Below are 17176 nucleotides of genomic sequence, written 5' to 3'. Positions count from 1 at the left end.
CCATCCCAGGCAGGAAATAGAGCCCTGGAGCCTTTGTGGTTCCTTAGCACCTCTTTTTACCTCTAAGTGGTCGCTGTGTGCTGCTCACACCGTGCTCATCTCTCACTGGCAGGAAGGCACTTCAGGGAGAAGAGGTTTTCACGGAAGTCAGTCAGTGGCAAGAACGATGGGATCACAGCACAGCTGCTGCTGGCTCTGTTTTGGGAAGGAGGAAAACTAAAGGCATGAAGGGGGTCTGTTAAAAATGGAAGAAAGGAAAAGTGGCTCCGCTGGTGGATTTGAGGATTAAAATAGTTTTTAAGTTGTAGTGGTGGTGAAAAGGACCCCAAGTAACAAGCAAGAAATGAAAAGAAAAGGACAAAGCTGTCAGAGCAGCAAGGCAGGACAGTAATTCTTAGAGGAGCACTGTGAATCCATATAAAAAGCAGGTAAGAAGGAATTTCTCAAAGGAAGAAGCTGCAGGAGCTCAGGGGAAAAAAGTGAAGGCCTGTGCAACAGCTCTGTGGGAGGAGCGGAAGCCTGAAGATCCACCCCAACCCCACAGTAAAGTCCTGTGTTCCATGAGGGAAAGAGAGTCTTCAAAACCAGGGAGCACATGGAAATGATGAATCATTTGGCACCTTCCACCTGTAGGAAAGTGGGATTAGCCCAGCAAGGAGATGGCCCCTGGTGGGCAGCTTCTGAGTGCAGGAAGAAAATCCAACGTGGAAACGCAGCTCACAGAGGGATCCCAGAGCTGGAGAGGCTTGGGATGCAGTGGGAATACTCCTGGCACAATTAGGCACATCGAGCCTATTAAAGTACAATCACTCTGAAGGGTTGTTATCAATCACTCCCCTCGCTTTCTTTAGGCAATTATCCTAATTGCATCAGGGCTATTAAGCAATTATTTTGATAACTGGAGCTTTGTTGCTGGCGCTTCATTTTTGGCAACGTTTTGTCCCTGTATAAATGCCCCCTCTGAAAGATGTTTAAAGCTGATTTTAAGGATGTGCTTTTCCCGAAGCACAAGATTCAAATTTCCGTGTAAAAGCACAAAACCCCTCTCACGAAAACGCTGATTTTTATCCCTGGGTTTTCCCTCAACCCCCCCACCCCCCAAATCTCCCAGGGCACCAGGGATTTAGTTCCACTTTTTTATTATTCAACTTTTTATACATAATAAATACAAACTTTTTACAGCCAATATAAAGAAAGCATTTGCACTGATGCTTTCAGGGTGTACTGAGCTGTACACGATGCGACGGCCGATACATGCCCTGTATGAAGAAATCATAAGTAAAAAGGAGGCATCTTTTTACAACTTTTCTTCCTTTTTTTGCCTTTTTTTTTTTTTGCTTTTTTTTCCACTTTTGTTTTTTAAATAAAATTAGCAGCTCTTACAGAAAATATTTTAAAATACAACTAAAGAGACTTTTAAATAAAAATTTTCTGGATTTTTGAAAGTCCGAGTGTGAAGGACACAGAAAAACTGGCCAAAGGAATTGAACATGAACATTATGGCAAAAACTTGGTTTTCCTCTGCGTTGTGAAGATCTCAAAAGATTTGCGAACAGTTAAATCTTTTTTTTTTTTTAAACTTTTCTTTTTAAACTTAAGAATAAGTTTGATAAACACATAAAAAGACCTCAAACAGATCAACAGGACAAGAGGTGCAAAAGAAGGAATAAAATGGAAAAGACTTCATTGGACAGTCACTGATTCCATAACTGATCCATGAATCGTTGTCCTCAGACAGCCCCACTCTTGGTTAAGGATCCCACTGGGAAAGGAGACTGGCAAGCACTGGATGTCTCAGAGACCCAGCCTGGGTTGGGACTTACAAGTATGTGCAAAGTTTATGATAAAATCTTGTTAGATGAGTTGTTGGGTTTTTGTTGTAAATGCAGCCTCAAAAAATAGCCCTTGTTAGTAAACTAAAGGTAGAAAACTTACTGGCTTTGAAAAAAAAACCATGAAGACACAAGAGAACCCACAAACAGCTCCAAATCCGACCTCGGGATGCCTTTGATCCGAAGTTTTCATCTGATGGAGAATGCTGACAATATTTTAGTCAGTACCCAAAGAAAAACCTGTTTTCATCCAGTTTTTCCCTCTCCTCCAACCATTCCGCTCCACCTTCAACCTCAGAATATTCTTTGCCCTTTTCTGTCAAAAAGCCAAAATCCAAGCTCCCTTTAGAGAGCTCTCTGAGGGAAATGTGAAACTCTTTTCCTCCCAGTTTCTTTCCTGAGAGGAACTGGACACATCTCGGGCACGAAGGTGGTGTGAAGGCAGAACCCGGAGCTGCTCCTGGCTCCCTGGCTTTGGCTGGTTTCTGGGACTGGGGTGGGAAAAGGCTACAGGACCATCCAATGCAACAACTAAATGCATGTAAATACTCTAAATGGAACTGCTAACTCTAGAACTCAGGTGGTTTGATGACAAAGATACACTGCTAATGTTGGATAATAAAGTACACGGCAATAACTGGGATAAGAGTGACCCAAATGCTTTAAAAAAATAAAACAAACCCAACAAAAAAAACCAAAATCCCCAAAATCTGCTAAGAAAAAAAAAAAAAGAAAAAGCAGCTCAATTTCCAGATCTATACAAAATCTCACTTGCTTTTTTGCTTGTCTACCTGTTGGTTTCTGCTTTGGAAGAAGATGTTGCTGCTGGTTCAGCACCTCCATGTTAGATCCTCTATGAGTAAATGCACTGAGTAAACACAAAAATCCAAGGCAGAATGTTCATCTGTGAACCACTGACGAGGGGAGCACCCATGGAATGAACACTTCTGCTTCTCTGGGAGATCATTTCCCATTTCTTCCTTTCTGCAGGGGGATTCAAGAGGAGCCAGCCTCTCCTTTAGACTTCTTTTTCCATTCCCTTTTTCATTCATCTGATGAATACCTGATCAGGCAGGTGATGCTACTGGAAGGATCCACAATCTTTAACACATTCCTATGGCAACAGTAATATACTGTACTAATGCACAGGAGCAAAGGATGCTAAGACTAAGCTGCATGAACAAGGCTCTTTCTTTGTCTCCACATAAAAATGGAGCATCTTCTGCCAAGAAAAAAAGCCAATCTTGGCCTGTCTTGGTTTGTGCTACAAGAGGAAGAATGATGTAGAGAAATCCAAACAAACAGACAAAAAACAAAAGGCACAAAATATTCATAACTGTGGGAAGGAATCCGCCGGGTCACTGCCACATAAAATCCTCCCTACCACTCGCTCTAGTCCAAGTCTTCATCATGCAAAGGTGCCTAAAAACGAGATCGACCAAAAGCTGTGTTTGGCCTTGATTGTAGCACTACTAATTAGCCAGTCCCCTCGTTACACCAGAGTGATTTCCACGTCCTCGATCTTCTCCGCGGGCCGGCGGTGGTGCTGTGTCGGGGGGGGTGGAGCTGCTCGCACCTGCAACAGCCAGAACCAGCCTGTGACTACCACGAAATGGCCAAATTCCATCAGAAACCCCTCACATTTCCTGCACAGACCTCCAGGCTCACCCCTGCAGATGGTGCAAACAAGCAGGTTGTGTATCCAGCGGGATTCAGCTCCAGGGCTCCCCAACTGAGCCATCAGGGATTTTCCTTATGGCCTGTCACAGATTCTCTCCAGGGTGCAATCCCACATCTATTCTGCCTGTGTCCAGGGATAAGCCAGGATGCAAAGCTGGGAAAGACTCATTGCATGCTGAATCTGATGATGCTTTTGCCTGGAACTTCTGTGCAGTGGGAACTACCAGAACATTTGGCTGCATCTGACTCACTGGTATTTCATCAACCACCAACCTCAACAATACACACCCAAAATCTGATGTTGTTTTCACACTCTGCCACATCAGTCAAGTTATTCTTGTTCCTGACAGAGATCACCTTTAGTGCCTTTAGAAGGGTTTTTAGGACATCATTTCAGAATACACCAGACTTGCTATGGAAAACATGAACTGTGGAGCAATCCTGCACCAAACTGCCCAATACTACTGGAATATTCAGAATGTATTTTTTGAACATCCCAAATTGCTCTTTTTCTGCAAGCTCATTCACTAAGAAGGCCAGGAAAAGACAAATGTTATATTTTAGTATGACTTGGTTTAGGGCTTTGGAACCCCCCAAAACTTGATTTCAAAGTTAATTGTAGGAGATGGATTTTGTCAAGTTCTAAGTGATTAAATTCTTCCTTTCCTTTTCTAGCAAAACTCCTTTTTCTAGGCAGCAAAGACAACACAAAATCCTCATCATTAAGAATCGTGAATCCAAACCCCTCAAACCAAAGGGGCTGGAAATAAATATAATCCCAAATGTGCAGGACACTGCTGGAAAGCAGGAACTGTATAAACCATAGGACTAACCTCTTCCGGCATTTACTCCCCACCTCTTTTTCAGCTCTGTTTAGGGGCTGTTACCCCTTGAACATCAACAAAAACCAGAGGATTTGCTGGTCACTTACAGGCCGCAGTTTGCCATAGGAACTTTCCGGAGGAATTCGTGGAGGTTGGGAGAATCCGGTGGACTCGGAACCAAAGCTGTTTTCTGAGGGAATAAGCAACACCCCATCACAAAGAAGGCCCTCAGTATTGCTGAATTTATGTTGCAAAAATGCTCTTTTCCTCTTTTTTGGCCCCTCTGAAAGGCTTCTAAATGAAGCCTTTACCCGAAATGTTTACAAGTTTCTCACCATTCGTCGATGGAGATCTGGGGAAAAATTGGGATCCTCTTTTATCCGGGCTGGGATAGGGACTGGTGGGAGGCTGGTCATACAGAGGCAGTGGTGGTAGGGAGTTGTTGGCCTTTGGAGTTGGGGATACCTGTGCCAAAACCAGGGAGAGGCTGCGGCAAATCCTCCTCAGCGTGTTTGACACACCCACACCCCCCCCCACCAGTTTTCCAACCCATCCCTACTCCAGCAAGTTCCCTCCACAGCTGGCAGGAAAGTTTGGGAAGCAAAGTCAAGGCATCCAACAGGGATGCAATTTTTTTAAATCTTAGGTTGCCACTGAGCAGAAATTTTCAGCCTCTCCCAGGTAACTCAGAGAGGCTCTTTGCAGGTTATTTGAAACAAACAGCTCGTTTGGCCGAGCTGGGTTCACACAAAAGTGTTGGGACCAGGAGCTTTATCTCTACCCAAATGCACTTAAATGTTCATTTTCACGGTCTTCTTAAATCAAGGAATAAAAATACTGAAAAATTCCTTTGTAGAAAACATGGAAGTGCAGTTTCTAGCCCCAATCTCCACATGGGAATGTGTCTGATTTTCTAATACGATAGAAGTATTACAGAACTACGCTGTAGAAATTAGGACATTTATGCAAAAGTTACTGTAATCCAAAACTTGGCAGTATCCTGCCCCTCAAAAATGAGAGGATCCAGAAGAGATTTAAGTATGAAAACATTAAATTAGGGCTGAAAGAGCCTGTAATTCTCTTTTTGCCAGGTTGTGTCTGACATCTCAGTCTCTCATAAATTAATGACAGGAAGTAAACTGTGAGTCTTCTCCTTTGATTCATTTCTACCCAAATACCTGCCTTCATTCACAAATCTGTTCTATTTGCAAAAACACATCCGTTGATAATTACTAGGCTGGGTAAGAAACTCAAATGCAAGCACTGAGGACTTGGCTGGGTTTTTTTTCCTTAAACTGGTTCTGATTTTTTTTCCCCTGAAGAAGTGACAGATCTTTGCAAACTGCCCAAATAATAAACCAAGCCAACACCTCTTTCCATACCTGGGTATCCCCAATCTTCTGAGTCTCTCCATTCTCCGAGGCCGTGAGCTCTTCGACCAACACCGAGGGGAAGACCCCGACGCGGCCGTTGAACTCTCCTTCCCAAAAGCCATCGTCATCCTGGTTTTCCTTGTTCAGGATGCGGATGATGGCTCCCTCAGGGAAGGACAGCTCGTCATCCGTCTGCCCCTCGTAATCATAAAGTGCTTTCACAAAACAGACTGCAAAATGGAAAAGGAAAAACCCAATGAGCCAAGACAAAAATGTCAAGGATACACAAAGTTTTATAGCTGGAGCTGGTGATTTTGAAGTTCTTGTCAAGATTCTGTTATTGCTGAGCCAGATTATTTTGGTTTGCCTTAATTTTAATCTCAGCTGTACGAGCTAAGGAGGTGAATTATGCAGATTTGACATGAGAGAGGTAATTACTGAGCTAATTACTGAGAATGGTTGTGCTCAGATACAGGTCAGTCTCTCTCTGCAACTCCCTGAAAGGAGGTTGGGGCCAGGTGGGGCCTTTTCTCCCAGGAAACCAAAGATAAGACAAGAGGAAATGGCCTCAAATTGCACCAGGGGGGGTTAAGGTTGGATGTTAGAGAATATGTCTTCCCTGGAATAGTAGGTAAACACTGGAACAGGCTGGGAAATGGTGGAGCTCCACCATGGTGGAAGCGTTAAAAAATGAGCAGACTTTGCAATATGGCGGGATTTGGTCAAAGGCTGGATTTCACGACCTTGGAGGTCTTCTTCAACCTTAATGATTCTGTGATTCCATGAAATCTGGGATAGTCTCCCAGCCTTGATATCCAGACTGTTTTCAAGAGCCAGCTCAATACTTAAGCATTTCTAACTGGAATTTACCACTGGAGTCTCCGTTGAGGCTGCCCGGGACCAGGTCAGCCTCCGTGGAGTTGTTGGAGGTGTGGGATCGGGCGTCCAGCGCAGCCAGGGACTGCAGCATGCTCAGGAGGCTGCTGGAGGTCGGGAACTGCAGGTACTTCTCTGGCACATATCCCACCTGTCCCGCCTTGTTCCGTGCCTGTGAACGAACAACAGGAGCCATTCCCTGCTTGTGAACTCTGCTCTGCAAAGAACCCCACGATTTCCTCCCATCCCAGCTTCTATCCTGAAAGCATTGAGGCAAACAAGCTCAGAAAATCCTACCTTTACCCAGTCTTCCATATCTCCATCTTCAATGACCTCCAACACCTCGTGTTCCTCTATGGTCAGTTCATCTGGCTGAGAAGCCTGGAGTGTGGGAGAGGAAGGATGGAAAAGGAAAGTGGCTTTAAGGGCAAGGCATGGGCAGTGGGAAGAACATTCCCATCTAGACTTTTATTAAAACGGATGTTCTTTAAAAACCTGAAAGCTTTAATAAACTACAACATCCCAATAAAGGTTCTGCCATTCACAAGAGCCACTCTCCCTCCAAAGGGCAGATGGAAGCTCCCTGAATCCCACCCTACCAGCAAAGCAAACCTCAAGCTCCCACAGGCACATTTATTATTTTTAATAGAACTCATTTTTCTAATTAAAAAAAAAAAAAATCACTAACCTTATAGGAATAAACAACTTTGCAGGTGAGAGGGTAATTTCTCAGAGTACCAGAAGGACTAGAACTGCTGTCATCAAAAACATCCAGGCTGTCTTCAAACTCTTCACCCTCTTCCTTTTCTGCATCAGCATTGACCTGGTAAAACAAATTGCAATTGGCATTACAGAAGCTGCTAAAAATTGGTGAAGAAATAACAGTAAAAATGAGCTGGTTAATATTTTTCAGTCTGTGTTTTTTATGACTTATTGTTATTGAAAGTAACTCAGCTGGATTTCTTTGTTCAAGCACAAGCATGTGGACTTTAAAAAGAACTGCTGAAGATTTTGGAAGCTCCAACACAACTGCTGGACAGTTATAAAATCTGTTTTCCATATAAGCTATGACTAAAGTACTTTGGAGATGCCATTGCAGAGGCACAGAAAACAGTTTAATGGTAAAAAGAGAATTTATGCTACTAAAAGATTAATGTACCAGTGACCACGAGTTATAAAATAAATCTGCAGTGGAAATATTTAAAGTTTAAAAAAAATAAAGCCCCATATCAACCTTCTAGCTGGTGTATTCTCCACAACATATTTGCTGCAGTTTATTACAAAAATTCTTAGAGAAAGGAAGATTTGTAAAAACTTGCTATAAAAGTTTAAATAAAACCTGAAGTCAATATACTGGAAAAATACAAGTTTGGGTAAGACTACCATGAGCTGTGCTTTGGCCTCGTGCCTGGGTTATGTTTTGAATAAATATGTTATCTCACATGAAAATGATGAATTACTCTGAGAAAACAGTCCTTTGAATCAAAGGCAACACTGCTATGTAGTTCCATCTTCTCTGTGCTTATTCCTGTTAATTTGGGAGTGAATTTGGTGCTCCCCGTGAAAAGTGAGAGGCTGATAAATAAAAAAAGTTAAGCTGAGCCTACAAATTTCCTGTGAAATTTCCCTAAAGTAGGTCTCTGACAGCTTTGCTCTTCTAGGCCTGGACTACAAGAGCACAAAGCTTCATCATTTTGTGACTTAATTAGTTTCTATGTTACTATTTCCAAACCAAATCCTTGCAATCCTGGTGATTTTTTCTTCGTCACTAACTCTCATTCCAGAGCAGTCTGCCTCCATCTCTCCTTTGGTGTATTCCTGGATGTTGGGATAACCAAAAACTGTCCTACAGCTGGGTAATGCTTTGGGACATCAGCAACCAACTGCAAATTGTGGCAAATTGGAGGTTTCCCCTCCTGTGTCTGCCTTTTGCTGTGCATGGTCCCAGCAGCCAGTGCTGACATCCAGCTGGGACATCATGGAAATCAGCAAATCATGTCTAGAAAGTCTGGGCAGCATCTGCTCCTGGCTTTCTACCACGAGCAGGAAAAACACGCCTTCATTTTCAGCACGTGGGCTGCTCTAACTCCTTGGCTGGAATCATCTGGGAAGCAGGCACCAAGAGGGAAAATAGGAAACTGAGAGGTTGGCTTGAGAAAGCTCATCCTTCTGCAGAGCCTGGGATGGAAGATGGCAGCAGCAAGGAATAAATGCACGGGACAGAATGACACTAAAGGGGTGGGACAGGCAGCAAACACAGGAAGAAATGCAGGGCTGGTGATGAGAAAGTGGATTACACACATGAAAAAAACGACAGAAATGTATTTCTGTATAAAAATCTGTCTTGGGTTGTTCCACATATACACAGAAGGGTCCTGTCCCTGTTCCCTGGGAGCAGAGCCCAACCCCCCCGGCTGCCCCCTCCTGTCAGGGAGTTGTGCAGAGCCACAAGGTCCCCCCTGAGCCTCCTTTGCTCCAGCCTGAGCCCCTTTCCCAGCTCCCTCAGCCACTCCTGGGGCTCCAGCCCCTTCCCAGCTCTGTTAAACACTGCCCACTCCTCCAGGCTGGAGTGAAAGTGCTGCTTGTTACAAACTGCAGTAATTCCTCTGAATTCTGGTGTAATTTTGGTCCCAGCTCTAAGAATTCCATCTCTGGGCTGTCCCTGTCTGGCCTGCCAAGGTCAACAGAGCCTTTTTTAAATACAGGAGCCTACGTAAGTGTAAAAGGGGAAAATGAGACTCAGAGCTGAACCTCCCAGGCTGTGGCATCGCCTGGGACCAGCACGGGGGGCTCAGCTCCAGGGCCAACTGTGCCTTGTCTGGGGAGACTGGGAATGAGGGCTTGGGAGCAGCCCAACAGGCACACAGGGGAGTTAAAGGAGGTGGAGTACAAGAAGAAATGGAATAAAATCACTGTTTACCACAGCTACGCAACAAATCCTCACCTACTGTGACCAGAGAGCATCTGAAGTGAAACCAGAACAGGATTTCCTTCGGGATTTGGGAGGGCTGACACTCAGATCTGCACACTCCAACTCTAATTCCTAATTATATTAATGATGACAATAAAGCCTGCAACAACCGTCAGTGCAAATCACCACCACGAGCTGGGTGTGGCATCCGAGGAGAAACTTCCCAACAGCCTGAAGGAAGCAAAGAGGGAATTGGGGAAGCATCTGCTGAGATTCCAGTCAGTGCTCTCTTCTCCAAACTGAAGTTACCACAGAGGGAAACATCTGTGCCTCCAAAAAAACCCTCTCCCTCTAAGGGTTTGCTACCACTACCAAGAAAACCTATTAAAAAAAAAGAAGGAAAAAACATATGAAGAGCACAAAGAAATATGGGAATGAGCAAAAAACCCTAAAAGCTCTTTTAGCAGTTCCTCTTTTCTGAACAGCGTTTCTTTGGTTCAGCCATCACTACTGATTCTGAAATATTTCATCCTTCCTGGGGAAAAGGGGAGGAAAATGAGAGTTTGCTTTTTATTCGTCCTTGAATTACCTAAAAATATGCTTTCTTCCAAGCTAAACAAGTGTACAGACACTACAAATGCAATTAGTCTTATGTACACCTCAATTAAAAACATCATAACCAACCTTCCACTGATCAAAGCTGCTTTTTAGATCAGTTTTGATGATACTGGATGAAATTTTCCAAAGAGTTAGCTTGGAATCACAGCATCACTTTGGCTGGAAAAGGCCTCCAAGATCACTGAGTCCAACCATTCCCCAGCCCTGTCTACTGTACCTCAAATAATCCATGAAAGATCTTTGAGGGAAAACATCTAACCCTGGTCACAGGAAAGGAAAGTCTGTTTTCCAAGCCACGCACTGACTGTTTTAATGAATTAAGGTTTTTTACCTCAAAATATCGGAATCAATTTGGAAAACAGGCTTGGGTCTCCTGATGACTTTCCCCACAATCTCCACATAAATGATTCTTTAAGGAATGATGTAGAACTTTGTTTTCTAAGGAAGAATAAAGACCTTATCTGGAAGAAGAAAGTCTCTAATTCAGGGATCTCAAGATAACAACCTCAACTATTAATGAAACTTTAGACAAACACACAGACATTTTTCTTCTCAGGAAATGGCAAATAAATATTATGGCACTTACCCAAGGTCAGAAAAATCAATTTAAAGTAAACCCAGCAAAGAAACCCAAAAATCCTTTTTTTTGAGCTTTGTTTTTTTTAGTTCCTGTTAAATTCAGCCATGTAAAACCACAAGATTTTCCCTGTTGGTTAACAACCAACCAAACATTTTCAGGTTTTTTTTTTTTTATGGAATGCTTTGGGTTGGGAGGGAACTTCAAAATCATCCCATTCCAACCCCCTGCCATGGGCAGGGACACCTTCCACTAGCCCAGGCTGCTCCAAGCCCCAGTGTCCAGCCTGGCCTTGGGCACTGCCAGAGATCATGGGGCAGCCACAGCTGCTCTGGGCACCCTGTGCCAGGGCCTCCCAACCCTCACAGGGAACAATTCCCTCCCAATATCCCATCCATCCCTGCCCTCTGGCAGTGGGAAGCCATTCCCTGTGTCCTGTCCCTCCATGCCTTGTCCCCAGTCCCTCTCCAGCTCTCCTGGAGCCCCTTCAGGCCCTGCAAGGGGCTCTGAGCTCTCCCTGGAGCCTTCTCCTCTCCAGGTGAGCACCCCCAGCTCTCCCAGCCTGGCTCCAGAGCAGAGGGGCTCCAGCCCTGGAGCAGCTGCGGGGCCTCCTCTGGAAGGGCTGTATTCCAGGAGCAGCCCCTGGGGGAGGTTTCCCCCCGGATCCGTACCAGGTGCGCGGAGCCGTTGTTGGTGACCGAGGGCAGGTTGGCCCAGCGCTCGTTCTCCAGCTCCTCCATCACCTGGTTCATGGCGCTCTTCAGCCACGTGTCCACGGACACCCCGATCTGCTTCAGCAGCTCCAGCCGCGCTTCTGCCTTCAGCTTGATGATCTGGGGACACAAACACACACGGCTCAGAATTCCTCAGGATTCCACCTCGCCCTGCGGGGATCTTCCCATCCAGGAATGACCCGGGTGGCTGCCATTCCTCATTTCCTTGCCTGCAGGAGCGTGGTGTGAGCCAAGACACAGGGAATGGTTTTCTGGAGGCCCAGCCAATCTCACCAGTTGGTGTTTTTAAAATAACACCTCTGAGTTTATGCTCGCTCCCAATTCATACCCTTAAGTAGTTCAGTGTAGCTTTAAAGTCCAACAACCCAGCGCTTCCCAGGATTTTAAAAATTAGGAACATCCACAGAGCAGACCCTTCCAGGTGGTGACTGAACTGGATTTGAAACACAAATAAATCTCGTAGGATACACACACACACACCAACCCACCAACTCCCACACGAGGCTCTTTTCCACCAGCACGTGCCAGAGATCACAGGAAACTCATTTGTTATGGAAGCAGAGTATGTTAATCATCTCAAAATTAAATACGTATCGCACTCCAACAAACAGTTTCAGGGTTTTTGTCTTCAGAACAGCATGAAAATGGAGGTTTTCTGACAGCTGGGTTCACTTCAGCATCCTGGCACACTCGCTGGGCAATGGAGCCAAAGATTTAACAAATTCATGGCAAAGCACCACCCTGATCCAAATTAGCTCACAGTCTAAACAGGAGGGATAGGAAGAGAAGCGTGAAGAAACTCAGGACTTCAAAAAAAGCAGATTTGCATCAGGAAGCGGAGGGCAAACCCAGGGATAAAACTGAGGATATTTTTGTCCAGTCTAACCCTCCTGCTGCCCTTGCTCATCAGAGAAACAAAAATCAAGTGATTTCCCAAAAATCCTTCAGTGAGTCACTGATGGAGGCAACAACAGAAACCCACTGAACCAGCCTGGAATTTCTCCTGCATTCCCTTTCGTAGCATTCGTCATTTTTAGCAAGTAGCAAAGCTTCATCTCCTTTCTCTCCCCTCCAGCCCTTCCCACAGGGATCAGAAGCACCTCACTGCAGCATCCCTGACACACCAAGCTCCCAGCAGCACTGGGAATCCAAGCAAAACGAGCAAAAACAGATGGGTTCAGGCATAAATTAGAGGGAACTTCCCTTTCCAGTAATGGCTGAAGCACAGTAGGCTATGGAGAATATGTGTACAGTGAATTACAATGCCGTGTAGGTTTTTCTCTCTTACACACATCCTTACTCTACAGAAAACTTCGTGTTGAGCTGAAGTGATACAGGTATTTTGCTCATTTCTGACAGGCTGCTGCACTTACAGAATCAGAGAATCATCTCTTTCTACTAAGAAAATAAACCAGAAAAGAAATGACTGTTAACTTTATGAAGCTGAACCCCCAAACACGTCTCCATTTTCACTTTATTTGTGAAGGTGACTTTAAACCTGTCTAAATCAAACCACTTTTGAGAGGCATTATTTTAAATTCTGCGTAGAAGAAATGTGACTTTAAAGAGAAGGTAAGTTGTAAAAGGAGAATTTATGATGTCAGATGTATCTTCGTGTGGCTACAGCTCCACGCACATGGTCTCCCCCTTCATCAGGGATGGAGAAAGGAGGATGGGACAACTTTCAGAGGTATTTCCCATGGGAAAAGCCAAAGCCACTGAGCAAAGGGAAGTTTCCACTTCTTCATGCAAGGGGTCTCCAAGTGAATGATTAACAGGTACTGTAAATAGTGTTCAGAGAGCTGAGAAAAGGAGGAAACATTAAATACGTTCATGTGCATCCCCTCTCTCCTGCTCCTAAGCATTCAAGATTTTGAACAAAGCCACTTCAGCCACAGAGCTGCACAGGAACACGCAGGGCAGGGAGAACAACCTTGTCAAAGGCAACTCAGTCACAGAATCCCAGAATGGTTTGGGTTGGAAGGACATTAAAATCATCCAGTCCCAACCCCTGCCAGGGGCAGGGACACCTCCCACTATCCCAGGTCGCTCCAAGCCCCGTCCAACCTGGCCTTGAATACATAAATATATACATATTAATGTATGTATTTACTTGTGGAGTGAAGCAGCTTTCCCCTTATTTGTCTTTACATCCTGACACCGATTTACAAGGACTTTCCCTGTGCCTCCACCACGGAATTGCCCAGCCCCGTTGTTTTGCTGTTTACCTCGTTATGCAATTTCCAATTAGGCTGAGTTATGCTACAGCAATAAACATTGGTCCAGGCTGCTACAAACATCTGCAGTTGCTTTTAGTCCTCACTCTGCCATAGTTTGTTTGTACAAATTGTGAGCTAAAATAAACAAGCTGCTCCAGAATTCTTGAGTGTACTTGACAAGAGGTTTTAATTCAACGTACCCAGCAAATCCCATGGAGTTCCCCTCCCTATTTACACCCAGGAGCCTTAACAGTCAACAAATGTTTGTTCCAAACCACAAATGGTTTGAGTTTCATTCCATTGCAGACAAGCCATAAAAGCACCAAGAGCACTAGGTCAGGCCTGCACTTGAAAGTCATTTACAAGCTGAGAATATATTTTTACCTAAATAATTATGCTGGTAGACCAGAGTTAACAGCTTCCCACCTATAGGAAAAACACAAATAAAATACCACTCAGGAATGTAACTTTATTCTGCTTCTCACACAGGAACAGCTACACATTTAAACATGGTTTAGTGGTGGCCTTGGCAGTGCTGGGGTGGACTCAATGATCTCAGAGTGCTTTTCCAACCTCAATGACTCTGTGATTCTATGAAGATACAAACACTTCATTCAAATACCACTACACCTAAATTAGCTGGGGTTTGATGCTTTCATTATCCCAAAATAAAACGTTAAGTAAGAAGGAAAGAGGGCAATACTGTTGATTTCACCAGCACCATGTTGCGTCACAAGCTTTTCTGAAAGCCTTGTTCCCTTGCAAAGATCATCCCATTTAAAACTAAACAAGGCTTTAACCACTGGTTTTCCCTCTCTCCCAACGGATGCTCCCCAGGGACACTCGTGCTGTGCCCCAGCTAAGTGACCTCCACTGACAGACCTGAAAATATCTTAAATCAAGTGACCCCTGGCATTCCCAGCAACACTGAGCATCTCCAGGAAGGCAGCTGAGCTTCCAAAGCCCAGGAATGCTGGAATCCAGCACTGGCTCTGAAATCTGGGTGCTGCCCAAATTTCATTGTTAGGAAGTCTCACTGCAGGACAAACATTTTCCTGTGTAACAGTGAAATTGCTGTTTACAGTCACCAATTACTGGTTAATAGCTCAGGACTGGGGTATTTTTACACCGATTAAAAAACCATCAGCCACCCACCACATATACAAACTCTTCTGGGGGGTTCCTGCTTCTCTGAGCTGTTCTTCCTGCTGGGAGGTTCTAGGAAGATGAAAGGAAAAACCACCCAAGTTTTAGAAAATATAAACACTGTTATCTATTCCTCACATACCTGACATTGCTCCACGTGGGAGATGGAATAGTTTTGTTTATTTACTGTTCCACTCTTAATTAAGCAGTGGTTTTAGACCCACAGTTTACTCAAGATGAAGATGCACAACTGCTCTGCAAGGCATGGAAATGAAACCCAGCAGGAACATTACAGAGCTGCTCCCTGTTCCCAGGAGGAAAAGGGCTGGAAAGAAACCCAGAGTTCCTTCACATCCCACAAACACCTCGGATCCAAGTCCTTCAAAGCCATTTATAAAGGTGCTGGGCTAAAAACCGCACAGAAATGCAGCAAATGCGGCCCCTTCAATATTCTGGTTTAGGATTGTTAAAACCAGTTTTAAATGGATTTTCCTGAAAACAGAGCTGCTTTACCTGCCATGGCTTTTTAAGGTGCAGAAGAAACCCTGGGCCTTGTCCAGATCTTTTTCTCCTGAAGAATTCAGAATTATTTATTCTACACAAGAGTTGTACTTAGGAGCTTGGTCAGATACTACAATCAGATTAAAATAGGATTATGAGGATACCCAAACCACCTTTTGTGAGAAATGTTTTATTCCAGTGCAATATTTTTTTAGTGGCAGGAACAAAATCATAGAATCATAGAATCACAGAATCCTGCAATCATTTAGGGTGGAAAATCCCTCTAAGACCATTCCCCCAGCACTACCAAGGCCACCACTGACCATGTCCCCAAGTGGTTGAACACTCTCATTTGGCAAATTCTTTTAGCCAGGAAGAAATCAATGTGGAAAGATTCTGGCAAAACATTCTGGAAAGCCATTATCTTTATTTCTGTCCCCATTAAGAAACACTTATTGTTGAAATTCCAGGCTTTTTAACTGGAAAAGTTATTAAAATGAAATAATTCTCTTCAGGAAAAGTTACATTTTGGGCCACTGGAATCATGATACACTGATAGACAGACATGACTATAAATCAATTTGATTCATAATTAAGTCTTGGAATGACCTTAACTTCTCAAAACCCAAAGTGAGTCTTATTCCATGCAGTTCAGTTTTAAATCACAGCCCACTGTCTTAAAGTAGGGGTGTATGAGGAAATAAACCAAAAAATTCAACTTTCACTGCCTTGCTGGGGTTTGGAGTGGAAAACCCACGGCTGTGGCAAAACCACCCCAACCAAAAAGATAAATCCTGTCCAACACAACTCACCCAAAATCTGGATCCTTTTTCTGCACTAGGTGGGGAATTAGCTCATAAATGACATTTCCCACCACAACATGGAGTGGGTTTCTTTTCTAAGTGGGAGGCTGGGCAGGAGGTTTGTACAGCTATTTCCAGGAGTTCATTTATAGGCTAAATAATCTGCATGGACTGAAATCCAACAAGGCTGCTGGGGTGAAGCAAACAGGAAATGAGGGACTGGCACAGAGAACACCTCTCCCAAGGGAATTCCAAGGTGAAGGAAACAGAGGGGAAGCTACTCATGGAGAAGAATCCACATCTCCAGCCCAACTGGCAGATGGATTCTTCCCAAGCTTAGGCACATGAAACATTAAAGATCCCTACAGACTGAATTTGTAGAGTTTAAAAAGGGGCTCCCAGGCTGCTGGGAACAGGGCTGAATGGAAATCACTCAAATTCTGTAAGGAGATAATTAAATGGATATAAAATAAATGAATGTAAACATCTATTAACACATTTCTCTGTGGTCCTGGGGTGAACATTGGTTCTTCATATGGTGAAAAATGTTATGGACACTTCAAAACCAAAAAATTCAGTGAGGTTTAGGCAGAGGCTGGACTAGAAACATCTCAAAGCTCATCCCCTTCCACTGTCCCAGGCTGCTTCAAGCTCCATCCAGCCTGGCCTTGGACACTGCCAGGGATCCAGGCACAGCCACAGCTGCTCTGGGCACCCTGTGCCAGGGCCTCCCCACCCTCACAGGGAGCAATTCCTTCCCAATATCCCACCTAACCCTGCCCTCTGGCAGTGGGAAGCCATTCCCCTTGTCCTGGCACTACCCACCACGAAAAAAGTCACTCTCCCCCTCACTAAACTGCTTTTCACCAAAGCGAGTTTGAAATTCCTGCTCTGTGGATGTCCCTGGCATTTTCCCAGGCCAGTCCTCAATCTGCTGACCTGGAAAGAGCAACAGCTCCTACACATGTCCTGCAGGGATGGCACGGGGCTCCCTGCACAGCTCTCCCAGCCTTTGCTTCCTGAGCTCAACCAGAGCTGGAAGCAAATGGCATTTTACAAATTCCCCTTTTCTTTGGATTAGG

At 44.4% G+C, this 17176-nt stretch overlaps 1 protein-coding gene across 2 annotated transcripts in view; it reads right to left on the bottom strand.

The window, feature by feature from the left end:
* Window positions 1-1122: 1122 nt before the first annotated feature.
* The window catches only part of FCHSD2 (FCH and double SH3 domains 2), a 123958-nt gene continuing 107904 nt past the window's right edge, over window positions 1123-17176 (bottom strand). For both annotated transcript variants that reach the window (XM_032095119.1, XM_032095130.1), the window contains 8 exons: window positions 11363-11524; window positions 7274-7408; window positions 6883-6966; window positions 6580-6757; window positions 5719-5939; window positions 4672-4801; window positions 4444-4526; window positions 1123-3408 (listed from right to left, as the gene is read on the bottom strand). In XM_032095119.1, the coding sequence (XP_031951010.1) occupies window positions 3325-3408; window positions 4444-4526; window positions 4672-4801; window positions 5719-5939; window positions 6580-6757; window positions 6883-6966; window positions 7274-7408; window positions 11363-11524 (1077 nt within the window). In that variant the 3' untranslated portion in view covers window positions 1123-3324. The remainder of the gene's footprint in view (window positions 3409-4443; window positions 4527-4671; window positions 4802-5718; window positions 5940-6579; window positions 6758-6882; window positions 6967-7273; window positions 7409-11362; window positions 11525-17176) is intronic.

Source organism: Corvus moneduloides, chromosome 2, assembly GCF_009650955.1.
Source record: "Corvus moneduloides isolate bCorMon1 chromosome 2, bCorMon1.pri, whole genome shotgun sequence".
Taxonomy (NCBI): Eukaryota; Metazoa; Chordata; class Aves; order Passeriformes; family Corvidae; genus Corvus; species Corvus moneduloides.
The sequence above is the reverse complement of the archived record's forward strand: the minus strand, read 5'-3'. Positions and strand labels throughout refer to the sequence as shown.